This window comes from Strongylocentrotus purpuratus, unplaced genomic scaffold (assembly GCF_000002235.5).
Source record: "Strongylocentrotus purpuratus isolate Spur 01 unplaced genomic scaffold, Spur_5.0 spur5_scaffold_6, whole genome shotgun sequence".
NCBI lineage: Eukaryota > Metazoa > Echinodermata > Echinoidea > Camarodonta > Strongylocentrotidae > Strongylocentrotus > Strongylocentrotus purpuratus.
Window position 1 is genome coordinate 56,195,330 of NW_022145612.1, and position 18,317 is coordinate 56,213,646.

The 18,317-nt window shown below is 35.9% G+C and overlaps 1 protein-coding gene across 8 annotated transcripts in view; it reads right to left on the reverse strand.

Moving 5' to 3' along the window:
• LOC588428 (interaptin) overlaps nt 1-18,317 on the reverse strand; it is an 80,220-nt gene that overhangs the window by 19,163 nt on the left and 42,740 nt on the right. For 7 of the 8 annotated variants that reach the window (XM_030973192.1, XM_030973193.1, XM_030973196.1 and 4 more), the window contains 15 exons: nt 17,508-17,751; nt 16,800-17,093; nt 15,087-15,147; nt 14,584-14,693; nt 14,122-14,229; nt 13,475-13,527; nt 12,508-12,701; nt 12,079-12,126; nt 11,051-11,267; nt 10,453-10,576; nt 9,665-9,741; nt 8,991-9,133; nt 7,678-7,843; nt 6,369-6,649; nt 5,795-5,934 (listed from right to left, as the gene is read on the reverse strand). In XM_030973192.1, coding sequence (XP_030829052.1) covers nt 5,795-5,934; nt 6,369-6,649; nt 7,678-7,843; nt 8,991-9,133; nt 9,665-9,741; nt 10,453-10,576; nt 11,051-11,267; nt 12,079-12,126; nt 12,508-12,701; nt 13,475-13,527; nt 14,122-14,229; nt 14,584-14,693; nt 15,087-15,147; nt 16,800-17,093; nt 17,508-17,751 — 2,260 coding nt within the window. The remainder of the gene's footprint in view (nt 1-5,794; nt 5,935-6,368; nt 6,650-7,677; nt 7,844-8,990; nt 9,134-9,664; nt 9,742-10,452; nt 10,577-11,050; nt 11,268-12,078; nt 12,127-12,507; nt 12,702-13,474; nt 13,528-14,121; nt 14,230-14,583; nt 14,694-15,086; nt 15,148-16,799; nt 17,094-17,507; nt 17,752-18,317) is intronic. The other variant, XM_030973195.1, reaches the window with a different exon arrangement.

Genomic DNA, 18,317 nt, shown 5'->3' on the forward strand with positions numbered 1-18,317 from the left:
TACATTCACATGTACATATACATGTATGAGATAATTCTGGGAACCCAACATTTGCTCTGAAGACATTTACTCCAGGCTTTCTTTCACCAAAGAAATAGGGTTAGGGTTGCAATTGGGTTTAAGGTTAGTGAGAGGGGAAGGGATAGTATTGGGTCTATGGCTGAAGTTAGGAAACTGTTTACAGAAATTGCCCCTGGAGCAATTTTCAAGAGGAGCATATATGTTGTAGAACCAGTAATTTCAAATGAAGTCATTCAATTCACTACCACTGATAATAATCATCATAATCTATAGGATGTGATAGCTAAAAAGATTAAGCCTTTTTCGCCCATGCCTTTCTAATCATTAAGCTTTTGGTTACATAATCTTGTATTTTGAATTAAATTGACCCGGAATGAGGTTTACCTAAAAAGGTAACATTTATCCTATATATTAATTGAAAAGGTTGAATTTACACATTCTGGGAACAATACTTTCATCACACTATAGCATGGTCTGATCGAAATTTGATTATTTTTTGCATTTATAAATAATCCACAATTCACAATATACATCAGCATATGTGACATTCAAACTTGGATGGTTGAAATAGTTGTTCATGTATATTAAAGCATACAGTAGCTTTTCATAGGACTCCAGGCTCAAACACTGCCTCTCATAAAGTGGGCGTATTTGTCGCTTTGAGGTAGAGAAATTTCTCTTTCATAAACCATCCTTTGTGGGGTGCACTTTAAGATACAATTTGACAGGCTTTGAGAGGATAAGAGAAGTCAAATTTTTGTGTTCTTGTTTACTAGTAAGTCTGATTCACCATCGAACCAATGGCATGCCCAACTGAATACCCCCAAAATAGTATCAAATAAATCTGATATCTATTAATACACTGGCATAGCCTTGTTAAGATTTGCTAGGGTAAACCACAGCATTTTTTAATTGATGACATAAAGTGTTATACGCTCCATAATTTTGTATCTTATGATCAAGAACTAAATGAATATGGGAAGAACCTTTGTTGCTCTGAATTGCCATTCATTTCACACGTTTAATACAAAAATGGAGTGTTTTTTGTCACAGTTTACCAAGTCATATCTGAACGAGCCTCAAAGATTATAGTAGAACAGTCCCTTCTACTACAGTAATTCCAGTTCACATACAGTGTACATGTAATAATTGGATCAACAGCATGCTAAATTGAACATAAAACAATTGGTTTCTAATAGATATGATATCTATAATTGTGATGATTATGATATCTAATAGTATAATGGTATTTTAATACTACATGAACCCCGACTTATATTGAAGTCGAATCATAGCACGCCTGATTAACATTAAATCAATTACTGGGTACATGCCCAATTACATATCAAATGAATGGTTTCCCAGTAGACATCTCTAATCAATTATAAAATCATTATAATTAATATTTTAATTTCATAATGACATTTCCTTAGATTGGCCCCATTACACATTACATTCAAATTAAAGCATGCCTAATTTAACATCAAACAAAGGATTTTTAATGGATATTACATCAATTATTATAATGATTGTGAGAAATGATATTGTAATGATAAATCATAACTACATGAAAACCCAGCCTATACTACATTGTACAACCAAATTATGAGCATGGCCAACTAAACATCAAATAGATTCTAATAAATGGAGATGTTCAATACACGTTTATATTATGTTAAAAATAATTTATACTGTAAGATGATGACGTTGATCCTAATCAAATGATTGGTTGAAAGCGTACACGTGACCAGGCATTTATTTTGTCTAACGCGCAATTTGGATAATGACCGGTCATTAGCCAATTCTAATGACCGGTCATTAGTGAAAACATGTTATAAAACATCATTTTGTATAACAAATAAAACATAATCTTATAAAACAAATAATACTCAGCATTTTGTTCTAAGATTAGTAAAATTACCCACACTCGGTACCTTCAAAACAGTCCAAACACCCTTGGCTACCGCCTTGGGCATGTTAGACTGTTCCAAATGTACCCTGTGTGGGTAATTCTTACTAATGCCCTCACTGCTGTGTATTATTTGTATATTATCATACTATTTCCTTACTAGATGAACTTGAAGCCTTCATGTAATGATTAACATGGTACCATGCCCAACTTGACATCAAGCCACATGGTTTCTAACTATTACAATGATTATGATATCAATGATATATCATTACTAAATTAACCCCTCATCTAAAATACAATCAAATTAGAGCAAGCCCAATTGAACACCAAACAAATGGTTTCTAAATTTCTAATAGACACCAACTGCCTCAGTAAACCTAATATGAAGGACATCCTGAGGGATGCCTAGAAAATGATCCAAAACTCATGAAGAAAACCATAAATGCTTCATGTGCGTGAATGCCTTATTTGATTTACTCTTGCTGTACAGTGATAGAAGTCTTTATTTCTTTTCAGAACCTGCTTTAGGCAAAAAGCGAAATTTGTTTGACTCCAAATGACAGAATCTGAACAGACACGATTTTAAATGACATAATTTGTCCCAGAAAAGACAATGTTCTTTCTCTCAATCATGAAAATCTCCTCGTAGACACTCCTAAAATGAGATCTAAAGTTCTCCATGCCTCACATTTCATTGGTACATGCACTATGACATGATTTTTGTTAGTGATATGCGATTGTAAAAATATATTGATTGCAAATAGATGTATTTGTAAAACCAGAGACAATCGGGCTAAGTTAAATCTTATTCTACAGATTTGAAGCATGAAGAGTTACGCTTCTAAAATTACTCTTACACTATAGTAGCGTGAATATATAACTAGATGGAACTTCAACTGCGCGCAGTCCAAAATGATGCCTCTGCCATATAGGGCTATTTTACAAACCAAAACAGTGAAATTTTTCAAAATAAAGTTTGATTGTAATCCATTAACAGGTTCTCAGAATATCGTGATTACAAGCTATTTTTTGTATACATGTATGACCCTCATGATCTCATGACCCTAAAATCTAATCAGTTCATTGGCTTTGCAAGATACATACATGTCTTGAGTTTGATGGTAATTAATCCGTCCATCGTTTCTAATGCTAACGCGATCACAAGCTGTTTTTGCATACATAATGAGCCCCATGACCTTTGACCTTGTGACCCCAAAATCTACTCAATTCATTAGCTCTGCGAGATACATACTTGACCCAAGTTTGGCAACAATCCATCAATCGGTTCTTGAGATAATGCGATCATGAGAACGGGACGAACAGAAGTACGTACGGACGGACGGACAACCCGAAAACATAATAATGAATGCAGTCATAAAATGAAATGTGAGAAATTCATTTCATGAAAGGATTTCTGTATGTACAGTTTATTACAGAATTAAGGTACAGGACTAGGAGGTTAGCACTATGGACTAAATCTACCCACTTGAAAGAACCTGGAGTAAAATTAGTACTCGTTTATAAATACTGGCCCTAAACCATAAAAATACATATGAATTTTTTGACTGAACATGTAATTGTGCAATTCATATACCAATAGAGGTGCTATCATTTCTGCCCTTCAACCAACTTTCTGCTACACTGGGCAGGTACAATCAAACCAAGAGTGTCAATGTGGTGCAATCAGATTCATGCCTTGGACAAAAATATATGTGTTTGACATTTAGCAGTGTAGAGTGTGCTCTTCCACAATGCCCTCAAGACAAAGATTCATACTCGTGCAGGTAGACTGATGATTAATTTTTCCTAATGCAACATCAATTCTATCTTTGGCACCGAGTGGACAAATGGTGATGTTTACATTTTTAATTTTTTTTATCTGGTTGCTCTTCTGCATTTAAAGATATTGCTTTTTCATCTGGAGGCTTTGTCAGATTTATTGAATTTGTCAATATTAAAAGGACATCGCCAAAGGGAAGATGACCAATGGAACAGTGAAAAGGGAGGAGTGAGCATGAGGGCAAGAAGAGAGTGAAGAAAGGTGAAAGAAAGGAGGTGGCAGGCAGGCATGCAAGAGTAGGATGGAGGTGGAGGAGAGGGAGGAGGAGAAGGGGATAGGGGGAGGAAGGGAAACTAGGAGAGAGGGCATTAAGGGGGCAAGCAGGAGAGGAAGTAAGAAGAGGGCGAGAGGAAAAGGGAGAAGGAGGAGGATAAAGGGGGAGGTAAGGAGGAGGAAAGGGGAGGAATGGGAAGGAAAAGAAACTAGAAGAGAGGGCATTAAGGGGGGAGCAAGAAGGAGAGGAAGTAAGAAGAGGGCGATTGGAAGGAGGAAAAGGAGGATAAAGAGAAGGGGAGGGAAGTGGGTGGAAAGGGGGAGGAAAGGGGGAAAGGACATGAGGAGTGACGGAAGCAGGAGGATAAAAAAAAGGGGAGGGGAGTGGGAGGTGGTGTAGGAGTGATGAGAAGAGGTGAAAGGATGGAGGAGGAAGAGGAGGATTAAGAGGAATAGAGGAGTACTCATTAAAGAGAAAGAAGAAGAAAAAGAAGAAAAGAAAAAAAGAGAGGAATAAACTGCAAGTACACGCATTTCCAAGCTAAGTAGCATACAATACTGATTTAAAAAAATTGAGAACTAGATGGAACTTCGACTGCGCGCAGTCGAAAATGATGCCTCCGTCATAGAGCAATTTTACAAACCAAAACAGAAGAAATTTTTCAAATTCAAGTTCAATTGTAATCCATTAAGAGGTTCTCAGAATATCGTGATTACAAGCAATTTCTCATATACATATATGACCCTTTGATCTTTGACCTGATGACCCTAAAATCTACTCAGTTCATTGGCTCTGCAAGATGTCCTGAGTTAAATAGTAATCCATCTGTCAGTTCTAATGAGAATGCGTTCACAAGTTATTTTTGGATACATAATGAGCCCATGACCTTTGACCTCATGACCCATGAATCTACTCAGTTCATTGGCTCTGCAAGATACATACATGATCGAAATTTGGCAGGAATCCATCAATCTGTTCTAATGAGAATGCGATCACAAGCTATTTTTGCATACATAATGAGCCCTGTGACCTTTGACCTTTGACCTCGTGACCCCAAAATCTATTCAGTTCATCGGCTCTGCAAGATACATACATGACCAAAGTTTGGCAGGAATCCATCGATCGGTTCTTGAGATAATGCGATCACGAGCTCTTTTTGCATACCTAATGAGCCCTGTGACCTGTGACCTTTGACCTTGTGACCCCAAAATCTAATCAGTTCATCGGCTTTGCAAGATACATACAAGACCAAAGTTTGGCAGGAATCCATCAATCGGTTCTTCAGATAACGCGATCACGAGCTGTTTTTGCATACATAATGAGCCCTGTGACCTTTGACCTTTCACCTCGTGACCCCAAAATCTAATCAGTTCATCGGCTCTGCAAGTAACATACATGACCAAAGTTTGGCAGGAATCCATCAATCGGTTCTTCAGATAACGCGATCACGAGAACGGGACGTACGGACGGACGGACGGACGTACGGACGTACGGACGGACGGACGGACGGACAACCCGAAAACATAATGCCTCCGGCTACTTCGTAACGGAGGCATAAAAACACTAATATAATATTTCACTTGATTCTTACAGCACAACATTCCTTAAATAAGCTTAAATTTATTGATCAAATATAAAAAGATTTATCACAAACAGAGAATCTTGTCTCAGTCCACTTTCTCTTACAATGTAATCATTCATTGATAATTCTGGTACACCTGCAACGTCTAGAATAATAGAAATACTCACTTTCAGCATAGTGATTTTCTTTAATCATAATTAAGAATAACCTATATTTTGAACTTACTTGAGGAGTTGGGTCTAGATGGTCTAAGGTTAGGCACAGCAGGATGTGTTGAAGGCCTTGATATCGTCACATACGATCTCACACTGCTATTAGCTGCATTTACAAGACGATCGTTGCTCATCATGGCTTTGGTAGCAGCTCTGTTTAGAAATTAAGCATTTAGATTAATTATTGATCTTCATAAATCAAATGCACTGTTTGTGATTTCAACATAATTTTAATAAGGGCCACAATTTGAATCAATGCTCAAAGAGTCAGCTGTCATTTTACCCACATGTAATGTGGATATACATTTATTGTCAGTGCATATCTTTTCAAAGGCATTGAGTTATAAGTAAATGCTTACTGAACACATAGTCTGCAGTAAGCACCTCTCCCTATGCATATGCTATGAGCCGATATACATTCTACAAACCCTGAACAGATGCATGTGCAAACTTATTTATTTAAAGTTCCTAATTAAACTTTGAGTTCCTTGTACATACACAATGCTTGACACACACAAATAAACCTAGAAATGCAATTATATCTTTCTCTAAGATGAACACATGTTATCTGTCTACTGAATACTCACGAGACTGTGTTCTGTCCAATCAAGAGCCTGTTCACATCAAGCTCCAGGAGACGGGGTGTGGTCATGAAGTTGAGCCTCCCTGTCAGTCCTCCCCCACCACTGCCCGCCCCTTCCCCTGCATGGGTGGGTAGGGAGGTGCTCATAGACCACATGGGTTGGGGCACCTCCCCTACCATCTGCACAGCATACCCCTTAATGGATGCCCCTCCATTGGGGTTATGGCCCGAAGATGTGTAGAGACGATGAGTGTCACCCCCTCCTCCAGGTGTACCGGAAGAATTCTAAAGAGAAGGGAGGAACAAGGAAGAGCTCTTGTTTTATCAACTCTCAAACATGATATTAAACATAATCAAGTCATGCCACGCATTAGTGTAAAATCTCATGAGTAAACCATTTCAAAACCCACTCAAAGGTCTGGTTGTTAGTACTTTTGTGTGTGTGTGTGTTTTGTTTCTGCTTTTTGTTCTTCTTTCTTTTGTAATGCTTTTGACTTCAGGCTTATAAGAACAGAAAATTAAGTTTGACGAACAAACCATTTTATGTCTAAATAATTCTCATGAATTGTTTTTACTAGCATTATTATGACAGGCTAATTCTACAAACACATTCAAATATAACTGGGTTCCAAGAACACTCCAAACTATAGGTAGCATTAACATACAATACTAAAGAGCAGTTCAAGCGCTACACCAGGAGCTATTGTTGCATATGAAACGTATGAATCATCAATTGGAGCATGTGCAATCTCACGTACATGGTACAAAGTACAGCTTCTCAGTGGTTACCAAATTATTTCTCAAAAACACTGATCTACTTGAGCACACACAAACATAAAACAATCTAGCTGACATAAAGATTCACAATGACAATGTCAATAACAACCCAAAAGCTCTTAGTCATACTAGGTATTCAGGTTTATATATGTAAATTGTACAGGAGATCGGTAAAATAGTTTATTATAAAAATATACGCTGTACAAATTATTACTTTATCATTGCTATTAGTAGCAGCAGTAGTAGAAGTAGCAGCAGCAGCAGTAGTAGTAGTATTAGTAGCAGTAGTAGTAGTAGTAGCAGTAGTAGTAGTAGTAGTAGCAGTAGTAGTAGTAGTAGTTTGTGGTAACAAGTAGTAGAAGCAATAATCATTGAGGTTGTCATAGCAGCAGCAGTAAATGTAGTAATACATGAAGTAATAGTAGATGGAGTAATATATTCATATGGTTTTAATAAAGTAAATCATTATGACAACTGATCTGATAGTTATCAATATGATTATGATTATCATGACAACTATTGGTTTGAATACATACCCTTGTTCCTGGTCTGAAGCCAGCCTTGGTGCCTTGGTTAGCAGGGGTGGGGGCAGGGACAACGGTGAAGGGGGTGCCTTTCCTGTCCTCTGGGGTGATGGGTCTCAATAAACGCTTGGGAGGTTGATAGCTAGACAGCTTGCTCTGGTACTGAGGCTGGAATCCTCTGTGAGAACAAAATAGAGATAAAGAGATGGGAACTTGAGCAAAATATTATCAAAAAGACTTAAATCTAGTTTTAACATCCATGTGCATTTTGATGTACTCTTGACTCTAGTTTGAAGTGTAATGGAGCAATGTACAAGTCATGTAGTTGATATCATTATGGACATATTACCTCCCCCTTCTGGCATACACTTTACCCCTAAATAATATTTCATCCTATTTACAATATAATATTTCATCCCATTTACAATATATTAAACCTTCCAAGTCTCCCACATATTCTAAGACAGTCTAATCAAAAGTTACAATACATTACAAAACATATCCTGGGATCTTGATCATAAAAGGGATATTGACGACAAATTTCTTACCACAAACAATGAGAATGTTCAGTGTACAAAGTATTTTCTTTTAAAAGATACTTATAATGTAATTGCTATGAGTGGAACCTAGAACTTAAAATATGGGAAACCTTCGTGAATATTAAGCTACTTTTTATTTCTGTAAATCCAATACCGTTATGCCTACCTACATGTGGCAACTACACAAGAGGGTAAATAAAAAGGCATTGAGACCTACTTCTCGATTGAAAATGTTCTTTTATGCATTGAGGCAAAATGAAATGTCATGATTCATGCACAATAACACCTGAATAAGTAACCATCATAAAGCCTGAACTGAAATGTCCATGAATAATCCCCTTAAACTCCAATCAATTATTCAAGTTAATCTGGTGAAAAGGATTCATCAATTATTTAGATGACTCTGAGGATTACGTTGCGCAAAAGCCTCTAGGTTATTTAATTTCAATCAGACAAACCATAGAGAAAAACAATGCACTACGTATATTAATCTGTAAAAATAAATGATTCATGTATCAAATGTTTCCTGGAACAACTACGCCTCTGCAGGATCTTGCAACAGGGTGGAATAATCAACCTTATTTCATTTCTTTTCTTTCCCCCTTACTACTAATTCTAATCCTAATTTTGCTGTATTTCATCATAGCAAAAGCCCCGTTTTTGACAGGTATTGTGAAATTTGCAGTAGATGCATACATTTATCTTCTCAATGCCAGGAGAGAAACGGAGAGGGAGAGAAAAGAAAGATTGATAAAGAGAAAAGCAGAATAGAAGAGAGTGACATACCTTCCCTTCCATGAGAGTATTGGTTTGATCATGAAGATACCAGACTCTTGTTCTAGATGAGTTAGTGTGTCCATCAGAAGGTGAGCTAATCGATTCCTCTCTGCAGTCAAGTTATCCATCTCTTCACCCCACCGATGTGCTCTCTGCACAAAACACATACATACAAACAAATCAAGACTTCATGAACCCTTCCACTCTCATAAATGGTTTTACGGTCATAATTTTTAAGTAGGATCTCATATCTTCTAAAAGAGAAGATGATATGTCTTCTTTAACCCTAACAAGACGGGGCTATTTTGAACCTTTAAAACATGGGAGGGGGAGCTAAAAGCCCCCCCCCCCTTTAAGATCTCGGTAACTGAAACTCTGATGGACTCCAAATCGGCATGGTGATAGATGTCCATAAAGTCTACAATATTGCATGGGGAAAATATTTTGTAAAATCAGAATACGCTAATTAAAGCTAATTAATTATACACATTTTAAAAACTTTTTTCTTCTTCTATATATATATATGTTTTAAAATCTTGGTGGCAGTATAAGGCATGGTCATACAACTTGGCATTTGAAGACTCACTTATCTGGTAATAAAATAGTTTGTATAGTTAAGTATCAGAAATATTAACACCATCACCATCACACATGAATGCCTTGGTTTCATTGCAATTTCTTACCTTACTTTGGAGTGTTTCCATTCTCTCTAAGAGTGTGTAGACTTCTTGGTCTATTGAGTTGCTATGTCTTACATCATCTGTGCAAACAAATATCAAAGTTATAAAAAACATAAAACTCATAATTATTCAGAACTTACACATTTCCAAGGACATTTCATTACGTTAAAAAATATTTGTTATACAATCTTGCAATTTTTTTTCTTCATTCGTTTGCACACCCTCCTATCCCTCCTCAAATCATAATTCATTCAATACCAAGCCCCTGATAACTCAGGCACGAGTCCTTGTAAATTCATATTACACATGTATCAAAATGAAATCACAGCCAACACTTTAAATAATTTATATTTTATTCCTTCCAAAGCAGATTAATAATGTAGCATACGCGGAAATCCAAGTTTCGTTGAAATTACTGCATAAAAATTTCATGGTAAAGATTATGGTTTATAACAATAAAACAAAAAGATGAAAGAGATGAGAGTGCATTTATATGCATATTGGCTACTTGTATTTTTCATGATTTTGCCTATTAATCATTGAGCATGCAGAATATGACTTGTTGGTAAATATTTGAACATGATTTAAAAAAAACACCAATAATTGGCTTCAAGGAATTAATTGGAATATCCACGTTCCTGGTAGAAGTGAATGGCTATATTTTGGATAACTCACAGTCACATTTAATAATTGACTTGATAATGGCCACAGTCTCTGATGATAACTAACACCTCTCATTTTAAAAAGCCTAGGTATGTGACAGATTAAATATGGTATTTTGAAAAATTTACCTTCAATTTTCTTCATCTCTGTGTGATGGGAGTATTTACGAACAATATGGACAAGCCTCTTAGCAGGCAGAACAGTGTACTGTTCCATTGCTCTCACAGCTTCATTGTACTGCTCTGCTGACACCTATTGAGAAATGATAACATTCTTTAATATCATCGATGACGAAGGATCATGATGAGTACACTGAATAGTATTCAATTCCAGTCATTGAATACACAAACTTCATTTCTACTTACATTTTAAGAGCAGGGTGGTTATTATGTCCTTAAGAATCTGTCACAGTAATGAATATGTCTATTTCCTGTGAAAATGCAAATGAAGGTCATAGAGTACCTATATAGTAACATCGCATGACCCTTTCACCATTTCGTTGTTACTCCTTAAGAAATTGAGCTACTTTGAGACATGCAACACTATCATGTGTTTTACATTATGGATGAGCACCTTAATCCACAGAATTGCACATTACTTTGTAAAATACAAAGTACAATAGTATTTAAGACCATTTCTCATCTGCATATAATTCAATTGCAATAATGTACTGGTATGTTTAATAACTTCCTACATTATAACTTTCCTGGGCACATCATCTCTTACCCTTTGTGCACTGATGCCCCTCTTGAGAGCTTTCTGGTTCCTCTCTGAGTCGGACCTGGAGAAAATGATGGTTGGCTCCACCTGGAGATCTCTGCCAGCCGAAGCAGTGGAGACCCTGGAGGTTGAAGACATTGCTTTGGCTCCTTCTAAAGCTTGCAGCTCCTGCTGTAGATCCTGTATTGTGTTCTGCATCTCCATCATCATTACAGTGTTGTTACTATACACACAAATAAATACATCGGACTGTTAATTACAATTCAATTTCAAAATGCATCCTATCCCATCCAATACAATCTTAATTGGTTTAAAGTGCCTCTTTCTTGCAGTTGCAAAAGGTGTCACGGTTTGCTCCGTTAAGAATTATTACAGCCGCTTTAGACTACATGTGTATTAAAACTCTCCAAGTCCATGTTGTCTAACAAATAAGTGGACCTTCAAAAGTTTCTTGAACTGCTCCACAGATGTCCCAGTCTTTAGTGTGGTGGATAGCCCATTCCGCGACTTTGCCACAATCAAAGAGTGTATTGCCCCTTCCGTCACGTATCCATCTCATCCAAGATGTTTGGGACTAATGACAGCATAATTTCAATAACCCCTGACTTATTCCTGGCTGTAGCATTAACTTAGAATTGAATCAAATACAATTAAATCAATTATACCTGTGTATTAGTATAGGTTTAGGGACTTACAGCATACTATTCAGTAAACTGATTGCCGGCTCAAATGTTCAGATAGAGCCCTAATTGTATCTAAGTGACTGCCAAATTACACATTATATGTTACACAATCTCTCTTTAGGATAAGACAATACATTGTATGTTTACAAGTAAAATCCATTATCTAGGCTTATTGCTTTACCACAATCACTTTGTTTTCTTCATCTTATTCTTTTTTCCCCTTAATTTTTTTCCTGGAGCTCCAATGGACAATTTTATGCAGATCATTACTATTTTTAAAAATCAGATCCACGCAAATTAAGATTAACAAAAGTACTCTACATTTACAGCATAATAGCTTCATGCACTTACTTGAGCTTGTCTTCATAGTCCATCTGCTGTTTGCCGGCCTCTTGTTTCCTGCAAATTTCAAGATAAGAAAATAATCGTCTATTAAACATCATCCTTAGTTTGATTCCTTCGGTGAGGGATTACAACCCTTGGACAACATGTTTTTACCCAGATTATCCCTCTAGATCTCAACCCTCTCAACCCAGGTAGTAATTAATATACAGTCAAACCTGCTTTAGTGACCACCTGTCTTCACAGGCCACTTTTTGTGTTTCCCTTGGGTGGTCGCTATAGACAGGTTTGACTACAGGTACTAGCTTTAATGGCATGGTTCTGCCTCTATGCAAGAAAGTCTTAATTATCAACAAACTATGTATTCTGTGCTTTAAAATATTTCTTTAGTTACCACTACATTTTGCAGAGCTAACTATTAAAGCAAAGTTTACTCACAGCCGGTCATAATTTTCCTGTATTTCCTTGGCCCTCTCACTGGACTGGAAGGTCATATCGGTCATCTCCCTCTCCAGGCCCACCGGGATGCCCTCCTGGATAGCGTCTGAAGGAAGGAGCTGGAATCCTAGACCTCCAAATCTAGACTTGCCTGTATCGGCTCTCGAGATCATTAGGGAAGACACTGCCGCTTCCTATAAGGGTGAAAGTATTAAAGGTAAAGACCAGTATTGGAAATGCCCCAATTTCAAAAAATAAAATGGAAGCTCTTATTACCAATCATGTGAATGAATATGTTTTGACTAATACATGATGATAACAAATTTGCCGGGAAACCGCCTACTAATTCATATATTTGGTAAATTAGTTTATCTATTGGTGTGTGAGAGATAAACGCACGTGTCGCGCACGTGTGAGTAGTCCCATATACATCTTTCTGTGTACAATGCTAGATGATCGACCTTTTCTGATCGATTCCACAACGTTTCTTTCACAATGCAATCGCATAACCATCACTGGTCTTTATCTTTAAGGTTGAAATGAATGGATGGGTTGATGGTTGGTTGCGTTACCCTTAGTATTTTATCTTGAACGTAGTGAACTCCACATTCAAGACCATTATTTATCAACTAAGCCTACTGCAATAGCTACAGAATACCATTTCTGTGGTATTTTATTTCTCAAAGCGTATAATTTTAGTGAAAAAAATGAAAAATTAAAGAAATTACAATATGTCGATTTGTACACTCTCACAAGAAACACTGGAAATAAATAATTTTAAGTCTCTATATAATCATAACAATTAAGGAATATATAAATCTATATATCAACGACATACATTTATTCCACAGCCATAATCTGAATCAAATTGGTAAATCATGCCTTACATGTGCTTTAACAATAGGAGTCACTGTAAAGAGCAAAGGAAAAGGAACTATTTTTTGAAATCTTTGAATGAAATACTTACTGGTTCAGGTGTGGTCATGACAGTTCCAAAGATAGAGATGATCTCCTTCAGGACTATCAAGAGGAAGAATAGACATCAATAAAGGAATTAGTGGGACTGGCAAACATGAATACATCTAACTGATAATGACTAATGAAATGAGATTTTCTGGAGCCCTCAAGTATGCATAAGAAATTCCTTTAAAACACTTGGAATTGAAGGGAAACAAGCAAACAAGGAAATTGACATTTGTAGAATAAATTCCTTTATAGCTAGAGACCAAAGATTTAATGAAATAAAACACACTTTAATGGCTTCTTTCCAATGAAAACCAATTTTGTTTTAAATTTTTGTTCAGATGATACTGTAGTTTAAACATTCTACAGGGTAACAATAATAACTTTAATTTTTCCCCTATAAACAACATCAGATTATATTTTTTTTATATATTTGAATTCATGACTGATATACAAATACTAAACTAGATCTAGGCCCTGTTGCATAAAACTTACCATTAGTGGTAACTTTGCCATCAATGGCAACTACCATGGTAACATTGCTCAACAGCCAATCAAAATCAAGGTTTCCATGGTAGTTACCATCAATGGTAAGTTTTGTGCAACAGGCCCAGGTAGTTACACTGCCATCTAACTATATTGTATACTTACAAGTTTCTACATTATATGTCATGTGTGATACTTGGCTTTGCACATTGCTATCACGATCGAACTGTAGTGTCTTCATTTCAGCCAGCTGTTCCAGTGCCGCTCCAAATTCTGAAACACGAAAACAAAACAAAATCTCTACATACTTTTTGTCAAGATTTTTAGTACAATAATATTTTAGTATCTTTGATAGAGAAGTGAGTTTTGGCTAGATTATGCAATGAAAACATAGTACATACTACTTGTTTCATCCCCTTTTTAGTTTTTAAATCTCTTGATACAACAGTTGACTTATGGTAGTGATGCAACAAAGAGCCATTAGTCATGAGCAAAGTGAGAGATTTATGGATGAAATAAAAGAACATACCATATTTAGCTCAGAGACTGGATCATTGCATGTAGTAAGCTGGGCATCCACTGTCATATTACTTACTAAATCTGCTCTAACAAATCTTCTATTCTTACCTTTGTCATAGACGAGCTTCATCACATTTTCCTTGAAGTCTGTGACGTGCTGATAGGTCTTGAGGTAATCCTGTACAACTGGATGATCGGCTATTGATTCTATGGATTGCCTGTTTATTGTAAGATATCAAGATTAGAGGACATGGATATGGGATAGTGACATAAATATACATCATTATAAGATCGTGACAACTGGATAATCAGCTGCTCATTGAATGATTATCTATTTATGGTAATGAATCTGGGTATTATAGCATGGATTTCAAATAATGTTGATATTTTGACTTTAAAGGCATCCCAACTTCATTGATCTCTGAATACATTCGGATCAAACACTTTGCATAGATAGACATTGTACTCCAAAACAATATTTAAATAAATTTTGTGCCATCAGCAATTATTAATGATCCCCTTGACTTGCAAAATTGTTGTTAAACTGTTGTTGGAAGACCTTATAATAAAGGAAAGGTGTGTAAAAAGAAAAGAAAAAGAGATATATTTACCTAGAAGATTTACTGATTGTTGAATATGCAATGGGAGAGGTAGCTATATCCAACTTATCAACTGAAAAATAGAAATAAGAAATAAATAGAAATAAGAAATAAATAGAAAAATGGAATAATAACACAAAATTAAATACCAGTATACAGTCACAACATGACACACTGAATAATTTACATGAAAATAGATTTCCTCCACTGTAGACATAACTATATCCGTTGATACTATTAGAAATATTGATTGTTCACATGCAATCTCTATTTTGAATTTGTCTTTGTTAAATTGTTGTAGAGAACATTATTTAAATTTGTCATTTTCAATGGCTTTCATCCAGGGCTATACCAAGCCCAGCATTTAACCTTTGACTACTAATGTTTTTACATTCTCAGAGACTCAAAACAGAAGCAAGCCAGTCTCAATAGGCAAAGAGCTACCAGGTGAATGTAAGGTAGTCAATAAGATTGTCCTTAGGATTTACTGAAAAACCAGACACATCCATGACATGAAACCAAGTTATGTAATTTGTCTAGTACAGCCTCTTTGTGGCCAGAAATGTGTGTAAATTAAAAACAAAATGATGTAGGCCATATCATTTCATGGATAAAAATTCAAAAATTTCAAAAGTTATATATCATGGACACAACATTTTCAAGTTTAACAGTTAACAGTATCATGAAATTTTATTTTAAACAATTGAAACAAAGAATGTCATTGCTGCACAACAAATCTAAAAAACAAAACACATTTCATAAGTCACCTAAGACTATACATAAATAAACTAAAATTAACACATATGGGGAGAAGTATATGTGACATTGAAAAAAACAGATTCCTACAATTTACCCTTTATATTAAGATAATAAAGTCTTACCATTACAGCTAATTTATTGGTATAGATGACATTAAATTATAAAAGTCATAACATACAAGCTAGTAAACAAGGTTTTTGTAAACAAGATACTAATCACAGCAAACACACATATTTTCAATGAGTCGGATCGACATCAACAAGGTGCAGATCAAAGCAATCAAAATAAAACAACTAAAACCAAATTAAATCAACTTCGCAGTACAAAATTAAGGAACCAAATCTATTTCTAAAGTTTCAATACAATCATATATTTTGTATGTCACATGATTCTATTTTATTTTATTTGATTTAGATTCATGTTTTTTTTCTTCAAAATAGAAATCATTGTAACTAAAAGCTGAATTATGTTTTTAAACATGGTTGGGGATGGTCAGGAGTAGCAACAAAAAAAAATTACAATTTGCACAGTAACTATCAAATGGAATGTGGGAACTTACAAAATAGTAAAATAGATCAAGGATTGTTCAGATTCAGATGAACTTCTACATGATAAGAATGTGCATTGAAAGTCACAGAGTTCAAGGAAACATTATCATGAAGTTATGGGGAGTGTTCAATAAGTAACAAAAGACTATCTTTCAAATTACTTTTCTTGGTGAGACTGTTGCGGGTTTGATCAATCATTGTGCTTCTTTCTAAAGTCTGGTGACCAAGGGTTAGAGTGTAAAGGACACTCTGACCATTTGTCATCACTTAAATTAACAGAACTGCCAATATTAACGCATTTATCAGCAGCTACAGAATTACTAGAAGAGGTATCGTCTATTTGTGTATCACCCACAGCAAATTCAGGTGCAATCAACAGGTTAGTGTGCTGATGTGTGACATGGCACTCTTATCATACCATCATAGAGTTTAGCACTTGTAGCAGTGGCTATAAATCTAGGCAACAATCCACCTGCTGCTTCTTCCTCGTCCGCAGAGTAACCCCCTTCGTCGTCCGTCCCCAACATGGAGACACCACTCTCAGACACAGAGGGTGCTCTACTCACAAGATGCGAGCTGACACGCCCCTGGTACCCTGCTGTACTTAACCTAGCCTGGCTCATTTGGTCATGATGGCTGACAGCAGCACTCTGCTGGGGACGTGTCGAGCTCTCGGCTGAAGATTTTTGGACCATACCTGGGTCGTCATATTCTATTTTTATTGTATATTAATATCCCAAGCAGTCATGATGAATCCATAATGTGGTAAGCATGGAAAAGTTGGAGGGGCAGATTACACATTAGATTTGAATGGGTAGAATGAACTTCTCTAATTATATATGAAACGCTTTAATTAGCAAATTTCTAAAATGTAAGGAATATAATAAATGGCTTCACTAAATTTAAACAAAACAATAACCATGAATTAATCATACACTGTACATGATGTAAATAGTGAATTAAGGGGAATTAATGCAGTCATGACAGCAGAAACTAAAAGGCAACATTTATTTGAAAACAATAAAATTAGGTTACATGCTGATTTTCTTTTTGAATAGGATGTTTATCAAAGGCATTCTTCATTCTATCTTCTGAGTTCTTTACTTTTATAACTACATCCACTGACCTTCATCAGGGAATGGTACATCCCCTTGCGGAGTCATGATGGCCGAGTCCCTACTGGGGGCTTGATCCCTGTAGCTGCCACTCTTAGCGCTGAGCAGTGAACCATGCATGGAGGTGGCTCTTGACCTACGTTCCACTATCTCCTGCTTACGCTGCTCCAGCTGGGCACGGAACTTCTCGTACAGAGACTGCTGGCTGTGATGGCTGCTTGCTGAGAGAGGGCGCTCTAACTCATCCTCTCCCTCCTAATAGAGAGTATTGAGGTAGAAGTACATCTATGTTACTTTCTTTGCATGATATAAGTATATTGTCTAAGAATTAAAATTTTCTTCCATTCATTTTTGCTTAGTCTTCTAAATGTGTGTAAATGTAGTTATGGGAAATAAATATCAATGATTCTTCATCAATTGGGTAAGCTTCACATCTTAAAATTTCCTACTCTACTTGATCAACTAATGTTAACTTACCTTTTAAAGAGTGACCATGTGTGAAACCATTATGCAAATTTTGTTTTTAATTGATGTGGCTGAGAGTTACTCTAAATACTGTAGAATATTGTGTAGAAGTCAACTATTCAGATATCCAATGTTTTACGCTATTCTTAACAACATTATTCTTTTCCCCTTCTATGTATTATTTGAATATACTCCCTCCAAGAGCAATAAATCATGATTAGATATCCCTGTTTGTTATGATTTCTCTTTGCAAGAAAAAAAAACAGGGATACAAAATGGCAGAATTAAATTTGTTTAAATCAAATTAAAATTTACTTTCTGTTCTATCTCTATTTAAAGTAACATTAACTAAATAA